The following is a 15,063-nucleotide window of genomic DNA, read 5'->3' on the forward strand; positions in this document are numbered from 1 at the left end:
TATTTAGTTTCCAGATACTTTTCATCAAGATAAATATAATGAATTCGCAGTTTTTAAAACAGACGCCAAATTGTCCTAGATAATTTTGATGACATAAAATCCAGTAACTTGGCTACCTGCCAGCAACAAGTAATAGGTCTATTTGAGAGATTATTCCAATTTTTAGTTTTAGTAAATGAGAACACATTTTATTTATAATTATTTATTATTATGTATTATTTCTTCGTTTAATAGTTTACAATATTTACCTTTGTAAACTATTGGGCCAATAACTTTACAAACATTAAGGCATAAAGCGAACTATAACGTTATGACATTCTTACATGCTAATTTAATTTCAACAATTATATGATACATAGATCGATCTATGCATTAATAAATATTTCATTAATATGGCATTTGAAATAATACCTACCTATAAACATTGATTATCAAATTTTTGGTGGTTTGTTCAAATATGATTTATGACACTTTTTCACAAACCCCGTAAGTTAAATTAAGGCTTTAACAATAACAACAAAAGACTTAATACAATATATAAATTGATAATAATAGTCTTCCAAAAACATTGTACTTTATTATGCAGATAAGTACAATATATAGGTAGATAGTAAAATGAAAATTCGATTTACTTACTTAATACTTATAAATACCAAATATAACTCACAAATAATTTAAAAGCCTACATAAAACGTAGGCCCTGCTTAAAAATAAGAATAATGTAGATAAAAAATAAAGACAGGAATGGATACTTAACAAATATAAGCGACAGTTCATAATTCATTATCAGTTATTTAAACGCGGCTTTCTCGAGGATAGCTGCGTCCAACTACTGCATGTATCTATTTATTATTTTCAAATATAATACATAAACATATATATATATATATATATATATGCTGTTTAAATGTGAAAACAATTTTTAAATTTTAAGCACTATATGTATTTTATAATTATAAGAATACATTTAGGTTTAAAAAACATTGCTAGATACCAATATCTATTTATATGTCAATTTTAAAATATTATTATAATTAGAGAGAAAGAGAGAGACGAAGAGAGAGAGAGAGAAAATTTATACATAGCTAATTATACTCGTACAGATAGGACATTAAATAAAAAGGTCAGACAATTAAAAGCATACATTATCACAATTTTGTCAATTTAGCCATATTTAATGGCACTTAGCACATATTTATAGAAGTAATATGTGTACAGGAAATCATGATTAAGTTCGCACTTATATTACTCAATATGAATATATTTTATCAGAATTTCTTTATATAACTAAAAATAATAATGGAGAAGTTTATATATTTTTTGACACAAATTTAGAGGATCTCTTCATTCTTCATATAAATAAATTATCAAAAGACGCAATGACGCAATACATTAAAATACTTTCTACTAATATAAATAAGATTATTTTACAAAAATAAAAGGTTGAGTAAAACATTCTCAGCCAAAATACCTATTAGGTAAAATATACATTATATTCTAATTCAGTTCTAACTTCTCCATTCAAGTTTCTTCCGACGATGCTTACTTATATGCATTACAATTGAATAGTATATAATAATCATTAAAATTATTTAATATTATTAAGTCAAATTTAAAATTCATTGGTAACGTATTAAAAAACTAAGAACAAGTCTTTAGTTAAAGTTACAACTAAATTTACTGTTCAATGTGTTACGTATTATGTACATACCGTGTTTCAATCAAATTCATTAGCTTCTTGGCTTCGGATAGCTAGATTTATCTAAGTTTTCATAAAGAACTACCTACGGATGAGATCTCAATTTGAACTATGTTTAACCAAACGTTCATCTCCTGCCTGAAATATCGTTCAAAGCTAATTATCACATTTTATTGAAACGTTCAGCGTTAGAATGTAATAAATAAATTAGTAATTTATTTAACTCGAAGCACATCTGCCAGTTACTTAAACTACAACCAACACAAAGATTATTAAGAAATTTACTTTTCAATACAAATAGGTTTTTTTTTAAAAAGACTTATTATTTCACTATCTACTGGTAGCTGTAAATCTAGTTGGTACCATTTTACTAATATGTGAAATTTCCAGTAATTTTATTACAAAAATAAGTTTTGGTTGGTCCCAAAACTAGTAAAGCATGCTCGACAAAATACACGTTAATTAATCCAGTCATATTATTTTTAAAACTTATGTTCATTTTTCAAGGTGTCCTCGTATTTTTATAACAGAAATTTAATGAGATTACATATCCAAGTTTGCAATGAAATACTTATAATGTGTATTTACGAAACATAATAAGCCATAAAAATTAGTACCATTATTATATAAGACAAAGTCGAGATTTTTATTTACATAACTAATTTGTTCAGTAAAATAACAACCTACTGACAATGTACCAGAAATCTACAAATACGTACTTTGTGCTTGATTAGAACGTTACATTTTCTACACACTCGTATCTTTGGATAGGCAATTAATTAAGTATAATTTAAACATGATGCTGGTTGAAATTTGCGAGGCAGTACCTAATATAATGAGCTTTAAGTTGATCTTAATATTATTATGTACTTGTTTACTTAACTAGAAGTAGTCTCATGAATACTGTTAAGTAGTAGATAGATCTTCTTCCAAGTAAAGCTGTTTATGATTTTCCGACGCGACTTACATACAGCTTAACAGTTCATTCTTGTAATACTCTGAAAAATTAAATTAAATTTGGTTGTATTTTTAATAAAATCATAGATGTAATAAAATATGGAGTTAACGTGAAAAAGGTATCAAAAACCCGACTGTTAAATACACATAATTCATCTGAGGTTAAATGTAAGTTTTTAATAGATGGGTACTATTTATTTTATATTATTATCATATATTGCTAAGACTGTAATTATAACACTTAAGATGAATTCAACGAAACAGTCAATGCTCCGGCATGTAGTCGTATAATGGTTAGTAATGAGAAAAACTATTTTCCACACTGGGATCATAAAATAAAAAAATCTTAAACTTAATCATTAATATTAAAGCTTATTTTATCACTAAGATACAAAATAAATTAATCATGTTAAATATTAAAATTGTATTATTATTATGGACAACAAAATATATCACATAATATGTTTTGTTGCGATTGTAATAATAGGCAGATTGTACATAAGTAGTGGTAAAGCTTCAGTACATCTATCCCATTATTTTTCCGCTACTAATTGGCTATGCTTGTATGGCTGTGTTTTGGTTTAAAGTGCGGGATATATAAATGAAATTACAGGGTACAGAGACAAAACATTTTAGTCCTCAGAAATAGTAATGCACGAGAGATAACCCTGACAACAGTCTATTCAATGATGTACTGATGTAACATATATAAGGCGCTCAACTTATTTGCTAGTCCAAATTATTATATATATAAAGAAAACATTAATTTAACGTAAAGTTAGTAATGTTTGTAGCTATACGGTAATCAGCTTTTCAGATTGCTGAAATAATCAAAGAAAATGTTAATAACTATAATCTTACTAAGTAAAAATTACAGTTACCTCATACACGCGACACTGGCAGGTTTGACTAGTAGCGATGTTGTTGCAATAATTCTCAATGCAGTATAGGAGGCGGTGGTCGAGGTCGATTACCGTTCAGTTTGGGTATCGCACCTATCGGTAGTGATTCATTCACCTTCGCAACACGGCCATATGCCTTGCGGCCGCGGATTAGCCATGGTGCGATTTCGCCAGCACACCACGCTTCCCGCTCCCAATTCCGAGGCTCAGCATCTACACGTGCACACTCCCGAGCATATGCCCTATAAGCAGCACAGTGACAGTTCATACCTGTACAACTACAAGCGTCTAATTCACATGCTTCCCGATAATTATGCGGATTCACTTTTGCACTACAGTCAGAAAATGCGGTGTACCGATTGAAGCCCCGACAGAGACGGCGTGCCTTTACACTTTGCGGCCCAGGCTTTGACTGCTGACATCGAGAGTGCCTGCTTGGCCGCTCTTGAAGTCTCGTGCACGCGTGTTTCCCGCCTACTCGCCATGACTTCCCAAATTTCCACGTATCATTTAATAGTCTTCCATCGCGAGTTCGCATATCATCTCTCGCCAATGAGTTGAAGTTGCCGCACAAACCACACAACTTGCCCCGGTAAATACTAGATACAGTCACTTCTAAGAAACCGTCTCCGTCCCACAGAATTTGTACTCCTATATCGGCTTTCAGTAACACTGATCCGTTAGTACGAGTTATTTCTCCAACACCGTCTATCCTGTAGGGTAATATTAATCTTCGTCCATTCATTTTTATTCGCATCTTTCTGCCCATATTTATTCTCGTCGAACCTATTCGAAGTGTTGCTGTACGAGTCCACGAAGAATGTAAAGTATTTCTTGCATCGTTGGATATTCTTATCGAAAATGTGTTGTTAACGCAATCGGATACTAGTTGATACTTGCATGACCCCTGAAAACTATAAAACTTTCCATCGAAAGTTTTATAGTGAGGATCACCGAAAACTGTGCAAATCCCATCAGCGTCCACGCATTTAGGACAGCAATGACCACTTAAATGCTGCAGCGTCTGATCCGGGCGACAGTTTAAAGTAGGGCATCTTTCCATCGCACATCGTGGTTCCCCGCTGTGGCACTCACATGATTTACATGCATCTAACTGCCACGTTTCGCCATCCTACAAAATAAAAAAAAAATTGTGTCATATTATATTATTGAATAGTAAACGATAACCCTACATTTTCAAGTACAAGGTGTATACGAGTATAGTAAGTAAAAATACCTGATACACGGCACCGCCAATGATACAAGCGGCTTTTGCCTCTTCTACTTGAGGACATTCAGGGCAACACTTTCCTGGTGCTGGTGGCAGTGCTCTAGCACCGCATGTCAGTACAGGACAAGTGTGACGCGAACATACTGCGGTCCCGTTCAGGCAAGTGCAGTCTGTGCATGGATCCACGCGCAATTTGCTACGATGTGCATGGAACTCTTTGCCTATAATGCACGGTTTAGCAATTGTGTTCCCTGAAAATGAACAAAAACATACATTAAAATATTTGTCTTGAGTTTCGGAGATGAGGCTTTATTTTTCTACTAAGGTTTTATTTTTATTTTATTTTGGAAACTAACAGTACAATTAATAATTAATAAATTTTTAGTAAGCAACAAAGTTTCCACTAATAACTATTACATACAGAGCAGACAAGATTCGATATACAGCAATAAAAATACATTGAATTCTTCATATTATTCCTAATCAACTTTTTTTACACTGCAATCGCGTTATTAAATTTTGGAGAATAATTTGTTGTAGTTGGTACAAACGTGAAATATGAATATATTTTCAGCATATATCCTCTTCATAAAGGGTACACTAAATAGTTGTAGCTTATTATGTGAGTTTAATCTGGGGGCATCTGAAATTAATATTATTTAAAAGAAAAGGAGAATCAATATAATTTTTCAACAATTTAATTAAAAATATTCGATCTCACTCTAAACAACAATTAATGAAAAATGATATAATAAGGATTTTTTGTTTAAGAGAAGAAAGTTAAAATTTTAAATGTTTTAGGAATCTACCAATATATATTAAATTTCATCAATGTACGTTTTGTACCAAGACTTACAAACAATTGAGCCAAACTCAAGAATGGACCATACGATTGAATTATAATGTAAGATAAAAATAGAGGCATATCTAAAATCTCTACTCTCTAGGTTATCTATCATAACTTTTTAGCGTAACAGTATTTAGATACTCAGGTAGGTATGAATGTTGAGATGAAATGGTAATTCACTTTTCTCCCATTTATTTATAAATGGACTCATTAACAAAAATAAATTATATTTTTTTTTTCAGCTCATAACGTCAATACAATATTTATTTCCACTAATTATTGTAAATAAAATTATTATTAGAGTCAAATGTGATAAAAAATATTAATTTTAATATTACTTAAATGTCAATTGCTTAATTTTCCGCTTCCACAGTTGGAAATATACTAAATAAATAATTATAGCTTGGTTTGAATCTATGTGTTTTGAAAGTCACAGATAGAGTTACTCACATACTTAAAGGATACTATAGATCAGTGATTCTCAACCTTTTTTTTGTTGCGGCACATATTTAACGATTTCAATATTTGGCGGCACACAAAGAAAAAGATAAAATTTATTTATTTATTACAACACACTGCATAAATAGTTTATGACAAAAATTTTAAATATTTGCAAAGTTTTAAAATTTGGCGGCACACAAAAGTGCCGCGGCACAGTGGTTGAGAATCACTGCTATAGATATTTATACTACCATTATAGTAAGTGAGTTTGCGGATTCTGCTATGTTGACAACATATCATAAATGGTTGCAGCCCACTTATGCGCAAACGTTAAATTGTCTCTTTTGGTAAATACACTCTGTATCCTGAGGATTTAATCAATATCGCCGCCAAGAAATTACAAAATATGCAGTGAACTTTATTATTACATTATTACTCGAATTATACTTTCTACTAAGAATTATAAACAAACTGACCTCAATGGGTAAGTAAATCTATAAGGTTGCAATGCTACATGTTTTTTGCTAGAAATAATCCGACCCTCAATAATAATAATTTACAATTTTAAATACTTACTAGGAAGTATTTTATCAAAGGTGGGATCTGAACACCGCGGGCAGCACTCTCCCGGCGGCGTGTACTGCTGACTGGAATGGCACGGCAGGACGGGGCACGCACGCTTGGCACAAGACAGCGCACCTCGCACGCACCGGCAAGAGAGACATGGCTCTTCAGGGATCCTTACATCGCGCCCCTCCCGCACTCGTTGTCCGTTAATTATACATTCTGTAAATAGTAATGAATCTGGTTTAGACATAACAAATTAACTTTTAATTGCCCCATTGTGGAGAGGGGTTGTTAATAACGGAGACTAAGGGCTTGTGTGGTCCACCCCGGAAACCATCGTGCTGAATTCCAAATGTATTCATCACGATGGGTTAACTGACCTGTCTTTATATCCTCACCTATTATCACTCATCGGTGCCCCGTCAGTGTATACCGATAATGTAGCTGGGGTTACTATTTCATCATCACCCATTAAAAAAACTGCCCCGTTCTTATTCATCTGACAGAGTCAGAGGAAATATGTTCATGTTTGTTTTCCCTTTATTTAATTCAACCAGAGGACAACTGTTCAGAAGTCATCTGCTTGGGCACTCTATTCCGCTCTTGTTTTTGCCGTGTATACATGATTGTATTTCGGTCTGAAGAGTGGAATACAGCTATGAAATAAAAGGGTACGGAAGCATAACACCATAGTTCTCAAGAATGGCAATCTATGTGTACCATGACTACCGCCATCAATTTCATTTTACCATTTTCTGTAAGCTTGTTTGTAATTTTAAGTTTCATTAAAAATAAATGCCCATGCAGGGTATAGTGAATAATATAAAAGTTTATAATATTTTAAACTTATATTATATAAATAGAGTGTCTCCATACAAATGTTTCGAGAAAAGCGGGTCAACTTTTTATATAATTTTGTGTGATGAATTATGAGTGACTCCTTTATAACTTTTATATTCATTTTGTCTTATAAATTCTACTTCTTTTTAAAAGCGTAAATACTCATTTTATTTATTAAATAATGTGTCAAGATACATTTTATGCGTAAATATATAGAATATTAATTAAAAAACGAGTCAACTAATTTGACAATTGGCTGACAAAAAGTTGATCCGTTTTTGAGGTTCGATGCTCTATCTATATAATCTAAGATTTTAAATTATCTCAGTATTCGAAATATTAAAAAAAAAAAAGTATCTACCTACATTAGCATATGTAGTTACCAATTTGTCGATCACGTAATTTAACCTCAGCATTTTAAGATTGTCACGTAATTTAATCAAATATATACACACCGAAAAAGACTAAACAATACGTCAAGTAACTAAATCCCTGGAAAATATCTGGGAGTAATACGGAAGTGGCCCGTCATAACAATCATTCGAGCACTGCCGTACCACAGAAATAGGTATAATAAACTATAACGTTGTGGCCATACAATAACAAATCAACTCAGCGCATAATTATACGCCGTGTATCTACATATAAGCCCTCTCTATGCCGCTCACAGCATCATTAAATTAATTTAGATACTCTTCAACGGAAGCGGGCTCCATGCCGACGGGGTTTCGTTAAGAGGTAACTTCACAGATGGCGTGACAAGCCAGTTCGCACCGCACGGCTGTCAGACCAGAACTGAAGCATTGTTAGGGACATAAAGAAGGGGTCCTGCGCTTACCTGGCCTCCCCACTCCTCTTTCTCGCATTCCAAAACACTTTTATACGAACTTTCCGGACAGACCTCGTAATAAACTATAACGTTGTGGCCATATCTTCAGTGAACATAAATAATTGCCAGTCTATTTAGGTACATTTTACATAATATTCACAAATCTTGAATATATTTTACTCCATAAGAAAAACACGAACAACACTTCGTACACACATAAAATAAAAATGTTTGAATTTAAAACGCGCATTCATTTATTCAACTGAATTCATAAATTAACTCTTTTTTTTTACTTTAAACAATTTTTGATCGATTTCAAAAGTAGTATCAAGCTCGGTTCAGAATTAGAGACGTAAATATTTTATAAAAAAATATAACAAATTAAGAAATGCAACTAACAGCTAATATAGTAATAATTGTTCTAGTCCGTTACGATTAATTTCGACTAATTTTTTTTTGTATAGACATATTTTGTGTAGATAGTTACATAATTTCAGGATATTAGAATATCCTAATTTTTATATTAGTAATTAATTGTAAGCAAATTTGTGACTGTATCACAAAAAATCAGAAACGTGTAACTAAAGTTGATTTTTGTTTAGAAGAAAAAAGCGACAGACATATTTCTTGCTTATTCTTCTCGGTACAGTGTTTTTTAATTGTAAAATAAATATTATGAATATTTTTTTAAAGTATTTACTATGTTACTTTATTTATTTATTAACAATGTACTTGCAAAAATATAACAGCTAGTATAACAACACTAACAACTATTAAATAAAATAAAAGAAAGCGCTGGTTCTCACAGGCCTAAGTAAATATACAACTTTTTTAAGAGGTTAGCCCCTCTCCTCCGAAAAATATTCGGAAATGTGCTAATAATGCGAGTAGGTACTACAAAAATATTCGAAATAATAACGAAACGCCTGATATAAAGCATTAGCAAAAATGTGTGTATGCACTTCCAATGTTTATCTATATCATTTCAAATTTTGTTTTACGAAAGAAAAAACAATTAAAACACTTAAGAGGCCTTTTATATTTGTCTATTAAAAAGTAACAAAAATTTCATATCTAAAAGACAGTGTTCATAATTTTTTACTTTTTTAATTAGTATGTACCTACTGATTTCTTTTTAGGTCGCGTATGGTTATAATGCCCGCATAAAATAGGCTATCCCTTCCTTTTCTGTGGGTGTCGTAATAAGCTACTAAGGGAACTAAATGGTTAACGGATGGGCAGCAGTGTTTCTGTTAAAACTGCTGGCAATATTCAACAGTGGATAATTAATTGTAAATATAATAATAAGAAAATATAATACTAAGATGTGAATTTTGTAAAAATTAAGAAAATATCTATTGTTTTTAATTAACAAAGCCATTTATTAAAAACCGCTGAGATATGGATCATTTTAAATTTTCTCATAAATAAAATAATACTATTTATAAAGAATACATAATAATAAAGTTGATACAATCGTAAACTAACATAATAAATATAATCATAAATTTCTAGAAAAAAAAAATAGTAATAATATGTGCCTACATTAGTATAATTTTTTTTACGCAACTTAAAACTTAAGAGTCGTCATTTTGTAATAGTCTTTTTAATTCAATCATAACAATATCAAGACGGAACCCATACGAGACCAGATTGATTGCAAAAATCTATTCCAAATTTACAAAGATTCCAATCGCAGAACGTATAAAAAACACGTGGTCCGTCGAATTAAGAACCTCCCTATTAAAGTCAGTTAAAAAGCATCTGCCTACTTATTCAAATGTAAATGATGGACTTTTTCAACAATTAATTATAAGTGCTCCTTTATCTTGCAAAGAATAAGAAAAACAGCGGAGCAAAAATAGACAATGAAAGCTTAAAACAAAAGGCGGCCTTTATTTGGCAAATCGGAATGAGGCTCGGGGCGGAAGATTGGCAAACAACACAATAAATTAGTGAAGATGGACGATGAATCAATCAGGAACTAATGAATGGCGGCCGCACACGACGAACCCAACGAGTCCTTCGTTCTGTAGTCAGCAGTGTGGCCCTATTGACTATACTTATTACAGATTCGAGAAACCAAATTGTTCATACATATTATTTTGAAGCGACTCCCGAATTAAAAATTTTTTGTGACGTTATTACGTTACTACCTTTGAATTGATTTTGACAACTCTTTTTGTAATCGATTATAAAAATCACACTCCCGTTTTGCTTCCATATTAATTTTGTGACGATTGAGATTATTTTTTTCTTTGCAGAACGGTTGCATTACAAATAAAATACTTATTAGTACATATGCGTAAACACGCGTTTCCGCGATCTAAATTAAAATATTTTCAATGTAATATACAAGTATCTACAAAACATTTCAGTATATAACAATACCTATAATTTTCATTGTATATTGGCATAGATATAATTACGAACACTATTGAAGTTACTTTTGTGGCGATCAAAATATATATCTATAAAGCCTATATTAGTTACGATATAAATATACGATGAAGAAGAATAAATGTATATTTATTCTACCTGTGATAAAATCTCAGTAATTTCATCTTAATTTCAATCACTCGTTTTAGTAAAGTTTAAAAAATACTAATGTCCTAAGTTTGAGAGAAGTTTAAGCACAGGTAATATGACAAGATGAAACTTATCAACATAAAAAGTTGAAAAGTACAGTTTTAAATAATTTTCTCCAGAAACATCTCTATATATATCATTGTCTACGAGTAGGAAAAGAAGTACAAGCAGACCTAATAATTATGGATCAATCGGCTAACCATTCATTCGCTAGGTACCTAATTCGTGTTTACCGTCTAGTTTGTGTTGTAGTTACCAATGCTTCACTGTTTAGAAGCTTGTTTCTAACCACTAGTCTAAACCAACATTAATTGGATAATTCTGTACCCAAGCTGAGCGAAATATGTACAGTACCAAACTACTTGTTCGGAATTATTGATTTTGTGTCATAAGAAAAAACGGCTACTTCAAACGTGATACGATTTTATTCCACAAAAAATACCGACTTCAATTGTAACAAAACCTGTTATTGATTAAAAAACTAAACTACTAAACCGATTTTGATAAAACTTCTATGGGACCAATCTGTAGGTATAAGATAAAAAATTACAACTGAATTGAGAACCTCTTTCTTTACAACCGACTTCAAAAAGAAGTAGGTCCTCAATTCTTGTTGTATTTATTAATATTTATTACCTCATAACACCATCAGCTCTAAACCGATGCTTTTTATCTGAAAGGATATCCTTACAGATTTTAATTTTATCAAAATCGGTTTTTTAATTACAAAAGTTGGTTAATAAAAACTAATATCGACTGATATAGAAACGTTACGAATCTTGTTTTGTAATGTAGAAAATTAATCGACATTTAATTATTTTTTTATAAATTCTCGAAATATGTCAGATACGATATATACAATAAATACGAATAAATGTTTATAAGTCTTAAAGAAGCATAAATAAAATATATGTTCAATTAAAAATTTTTGTATTTTGTAATTAGAGACCACCATGCGTCCGCTGAGTACATTTTATATTATTATGAAAACGAACACAGTCAAGTGTCTGTCGTAAAACTAGAGATGGCTACACAAAGTAGACTGTCCTTTTGTAGATAAACAATTAAGTATTCATAGTCAGTTCAAACCATTTATATGATATGAGCGATGTGCTTTGTGGCGAACAAATAACAACAGATAGACAAGGTTATCAGAATGGGGATTCCTAAAATTTTAAATGGCTTCTTTACATAAACATAATTTTTTTTTTGTTATGTTGATTATATAACTATTTATTATTATATCAGGTTATGAGACTAAGTATGTCTCAGGAAAATGGGGATACAAAATATTTCGTGAAATATGTGTACGACAAAATCAAGGCAGATGTCGTTATTCAAAATTATTATGTCTTTTTGCTAAAAAATGAATCTAATATAATGACAAAGTGTTACCATATTTTTAATGGCACGTCAACTCTCTAAATAAATTAAATATAGAAAAATAAATAAAAATTTAGATGGAAATTTATTTTTTACGATTTTTTTTTGTCAAATAAATATAGAGTAATTTAGTGAACATAATAAAGACAAAGCTGTTATGTCATCTGTTTCATCATTTGATATCCACCATGATACGTGATATCTAAATCTAGGTATTTCACAAAATCGCTGGTATCCTCATTTCTCTGCAACATATATAAGTTAGATACACATAACTACGATCAAAATATTCAGTACACGTAGCATGCGTATATCACAGGCTAATTATTTCAATTTCTCGGGCCGTCGACGCAGGCATACCTAATAATAACGACGCACCTAAAAACACTCCAAGAATTTCAATGAGCAAAGCTTTTTTAATTTTGTGACGCACTGTGTTTGTCGTTACAAGTAGATACGGTTTGGTCCTAGTTATATTTGATAGACTTGGAAATATTATCTGCACTTATCTAAAATCCTAATACCTAAAATACTCACTTGTTATTTTCCACAGTTTTGGCCGTACAAATCAGAATAAAAATATCCTGTCATCATTCGGGATGTATCCGTCTATGTACTCGTAGTAAACATTTTTTTATTGAATAGAATAAAATAAAAGACTTAGGATTTCATATATTTAATACAAACAGTATTTTATACTTTATATTAGCAAGCTTTGTACTTACGCATTTTTATGCGATTACAAAATATACCTAACAAAAACTATTCTTATTCAATTATTTCAAAAAGGTTTGGTTAGAATAAAACATTGGACGATATTACATTCGTCTTTATTGTAGACTACATTACAACAGTATAAATTTGTTTTAACTTATAATTAATATATACTATAATTGTGAATTATATATATTATTTTAATTAGACACAACTCAAAATATTCACTTAATTGTTTGATTTTATTTATTTATTATTTAATTTGGTCTTAAATAAAAAGTTATCCACATACTGATAAAATGAAATCGTAAAAGAATAAGAAGAAATATAGAGAGCAAAAAACCTAATGCACCGTTGGGATCATAAAACAAACAAACACAGAACACACCTCTAAAACCCCGCAGCCGAATGGTCGTCGGCAGCTTTGACCAGCAGACAAAAACCCACCCGCCTTTATACCTCGTAAGTAGGTTGTTAACTTTTTGATTTATGGTCAATAATAGAGACGCAACGCCGTGGGAGACTTTGACCACAAATATATTAATGAATACCCGTGAATACCATAATAAGAACTTATTACATTTTTAAACAGAATTCCATTTGTTTTTAAAATGATGACCAACGAAAACGCTATTAATGGTTGTGAAAATCCATAGTTTCCTATGCGTGTGGCCTGTTTTGTGTAAAAAATAATCTCGGTGCCAATCATTACGTAAATCGTACACAGATTTCTTCTCATTTAACACATAAAGAGAGAACAAACCCTTTGTAATCAACATAATATTACTTCACGCTAAATTAAGTGTTTTATGAGTAATAAAATCTTTCCGAAGTAATCAAAACATAGCGCCGGTTTCTATATAAAATTACAAACAGTTCATACCTGAGCGGATAGGTATATGTATCGTCCAATATACAAGTTTTTTTGACCTTCACAATAAATAATGTGGCTGATAATATTGAGATACATACAGATACATTAATCACTTCGTTGTTCTATAATAGTCATCTTCAGCTATTTGCGGGTCGAGTTATAATGGCAGAGTGTTCTATTGTCTGAAGGTACGCTACTGCGCAACAAGTCTTGTGCATTATGCCATTGTCAGTCAGTGGCAGTGTGTGGGCGATGCAGCCACCTTGCTTTTTCTAAACGACATGAAATATGACTAGTATAAAGAATCACAGCTAGTTCACATCACTTCCTTAATTAGCTTCGCCACACCTTTATTCATGTTCGTACTAATAAAACCTAGATACTTGTCATGTCTTATAGCAGGAAACTTGACTTGTATTTATTACTTTCATTGATTTACTATGAGTATTAACAAGTCTAAGATATAGGTACATTTACAAACAGAAGAAAAATATCACCATAAATCCCAAGTAAAGATTTATGCAACAAGATATCAGATCTAGTCGTCCAGTTTATTAGTTCAGCATTTATGTTAACACAACTTAATCTCTGTTTTACTAGTGAAGATTAACTCTTATCCAGAGTAATTAATAAAATATAAACACGTATAATAAATCGATAGATCGATAATCGTCGGCTTCACACAAAAGCAATTCCCGACTCGTCATCTTGTAAATTACTATTATTTGATATAGAATTAATAAACTTGTTAGGGTTTGGGAGCGGAGGTAAATAGCCTCAAGTTTTGGTTTTATTAAGTTCGCGTGGCGGCGTGTGTTTGTTTTTGTATGGGATCATCGAGGTTCTTTTTTGTTGCACACGAGTCTGGGTGGGCGCGCTCCGAGACACCGCTGCGCCAGAGCCGCCCGACAATTATGTTTCTTGAACAATATAGGTAGATACCGCAGTGAGAAAATGCATCGTAAATTGGTTTGTGGATTCTTCGGAGTCATTCCATTTTCTACTCACTTAAATTGTTATACTCACAAACCGATAGATCGGTTGATCAAAGACTCGACTTTATTATTTTACTATACGTAAGTATTTCCATTAGACTGAGATGGATTAATTTGTGTGAAATTTTCTTTGCGATATTTCTCTACTTTTCATGCTTTATAATAAATTTATAGAATCTATAATTTTATGTTCAT

The 15,063-nt window shown here is 31.4% G+C and overlaps 1 protein-coding gene across 1 annotated transcript in view; it reads right to left on the reverse strand.

Moving 5' to 3' along the window:
• Nucleotides 1–186: 186 nt before the first annotated feature.
• The window catches only part of LOC113517643 (BMP-binding endothelial regulator protein), a 70,910-nt gene continuing 56,033 nt past the window's right edge, over nt 187–15,063 (reverse strand). Inside the window, exons 5-8 of the mRNA XM_026902396.3 lie at nt 6,654–6,863; nt 4,796–5,040; nt 3,538–4,690; nt 187–2,697 (exon numbers count right to left, since the gene is read on the reverse strand). Coding sequence (XP_026758197.2) covers nt 3,593–4,690; nt 4,796–5,040; nt 6,654–6,863 — 1,553 coding nt within the window. The 3' untranslated portion in view covers nt 187–2,697; nt 3,538–3,592. The remainder of the gene's footprint in view (nt 2,698–3,537; nt 4,691–4,795; nt 5,041–6,653; nt 6,864–15,063) is intronic.

Source organism: Galleria mellonella, unplaced genomic scaffold, assembly GCF_026898425.1.
Source record: "Galleria mellonella isolate WM207_F2 unplaced genomic scaffold, CSIRO_AGI_GalMel_v1 utg223, whole genome shotgun sequence".
Classification (NCBI taxonomy): domain Eukaryota; kingdom Metazoa; phylum Arthropoda; class Insecta; order Lepidoptera; family Pyralidae; genus Galleria; species Galleria mellonella.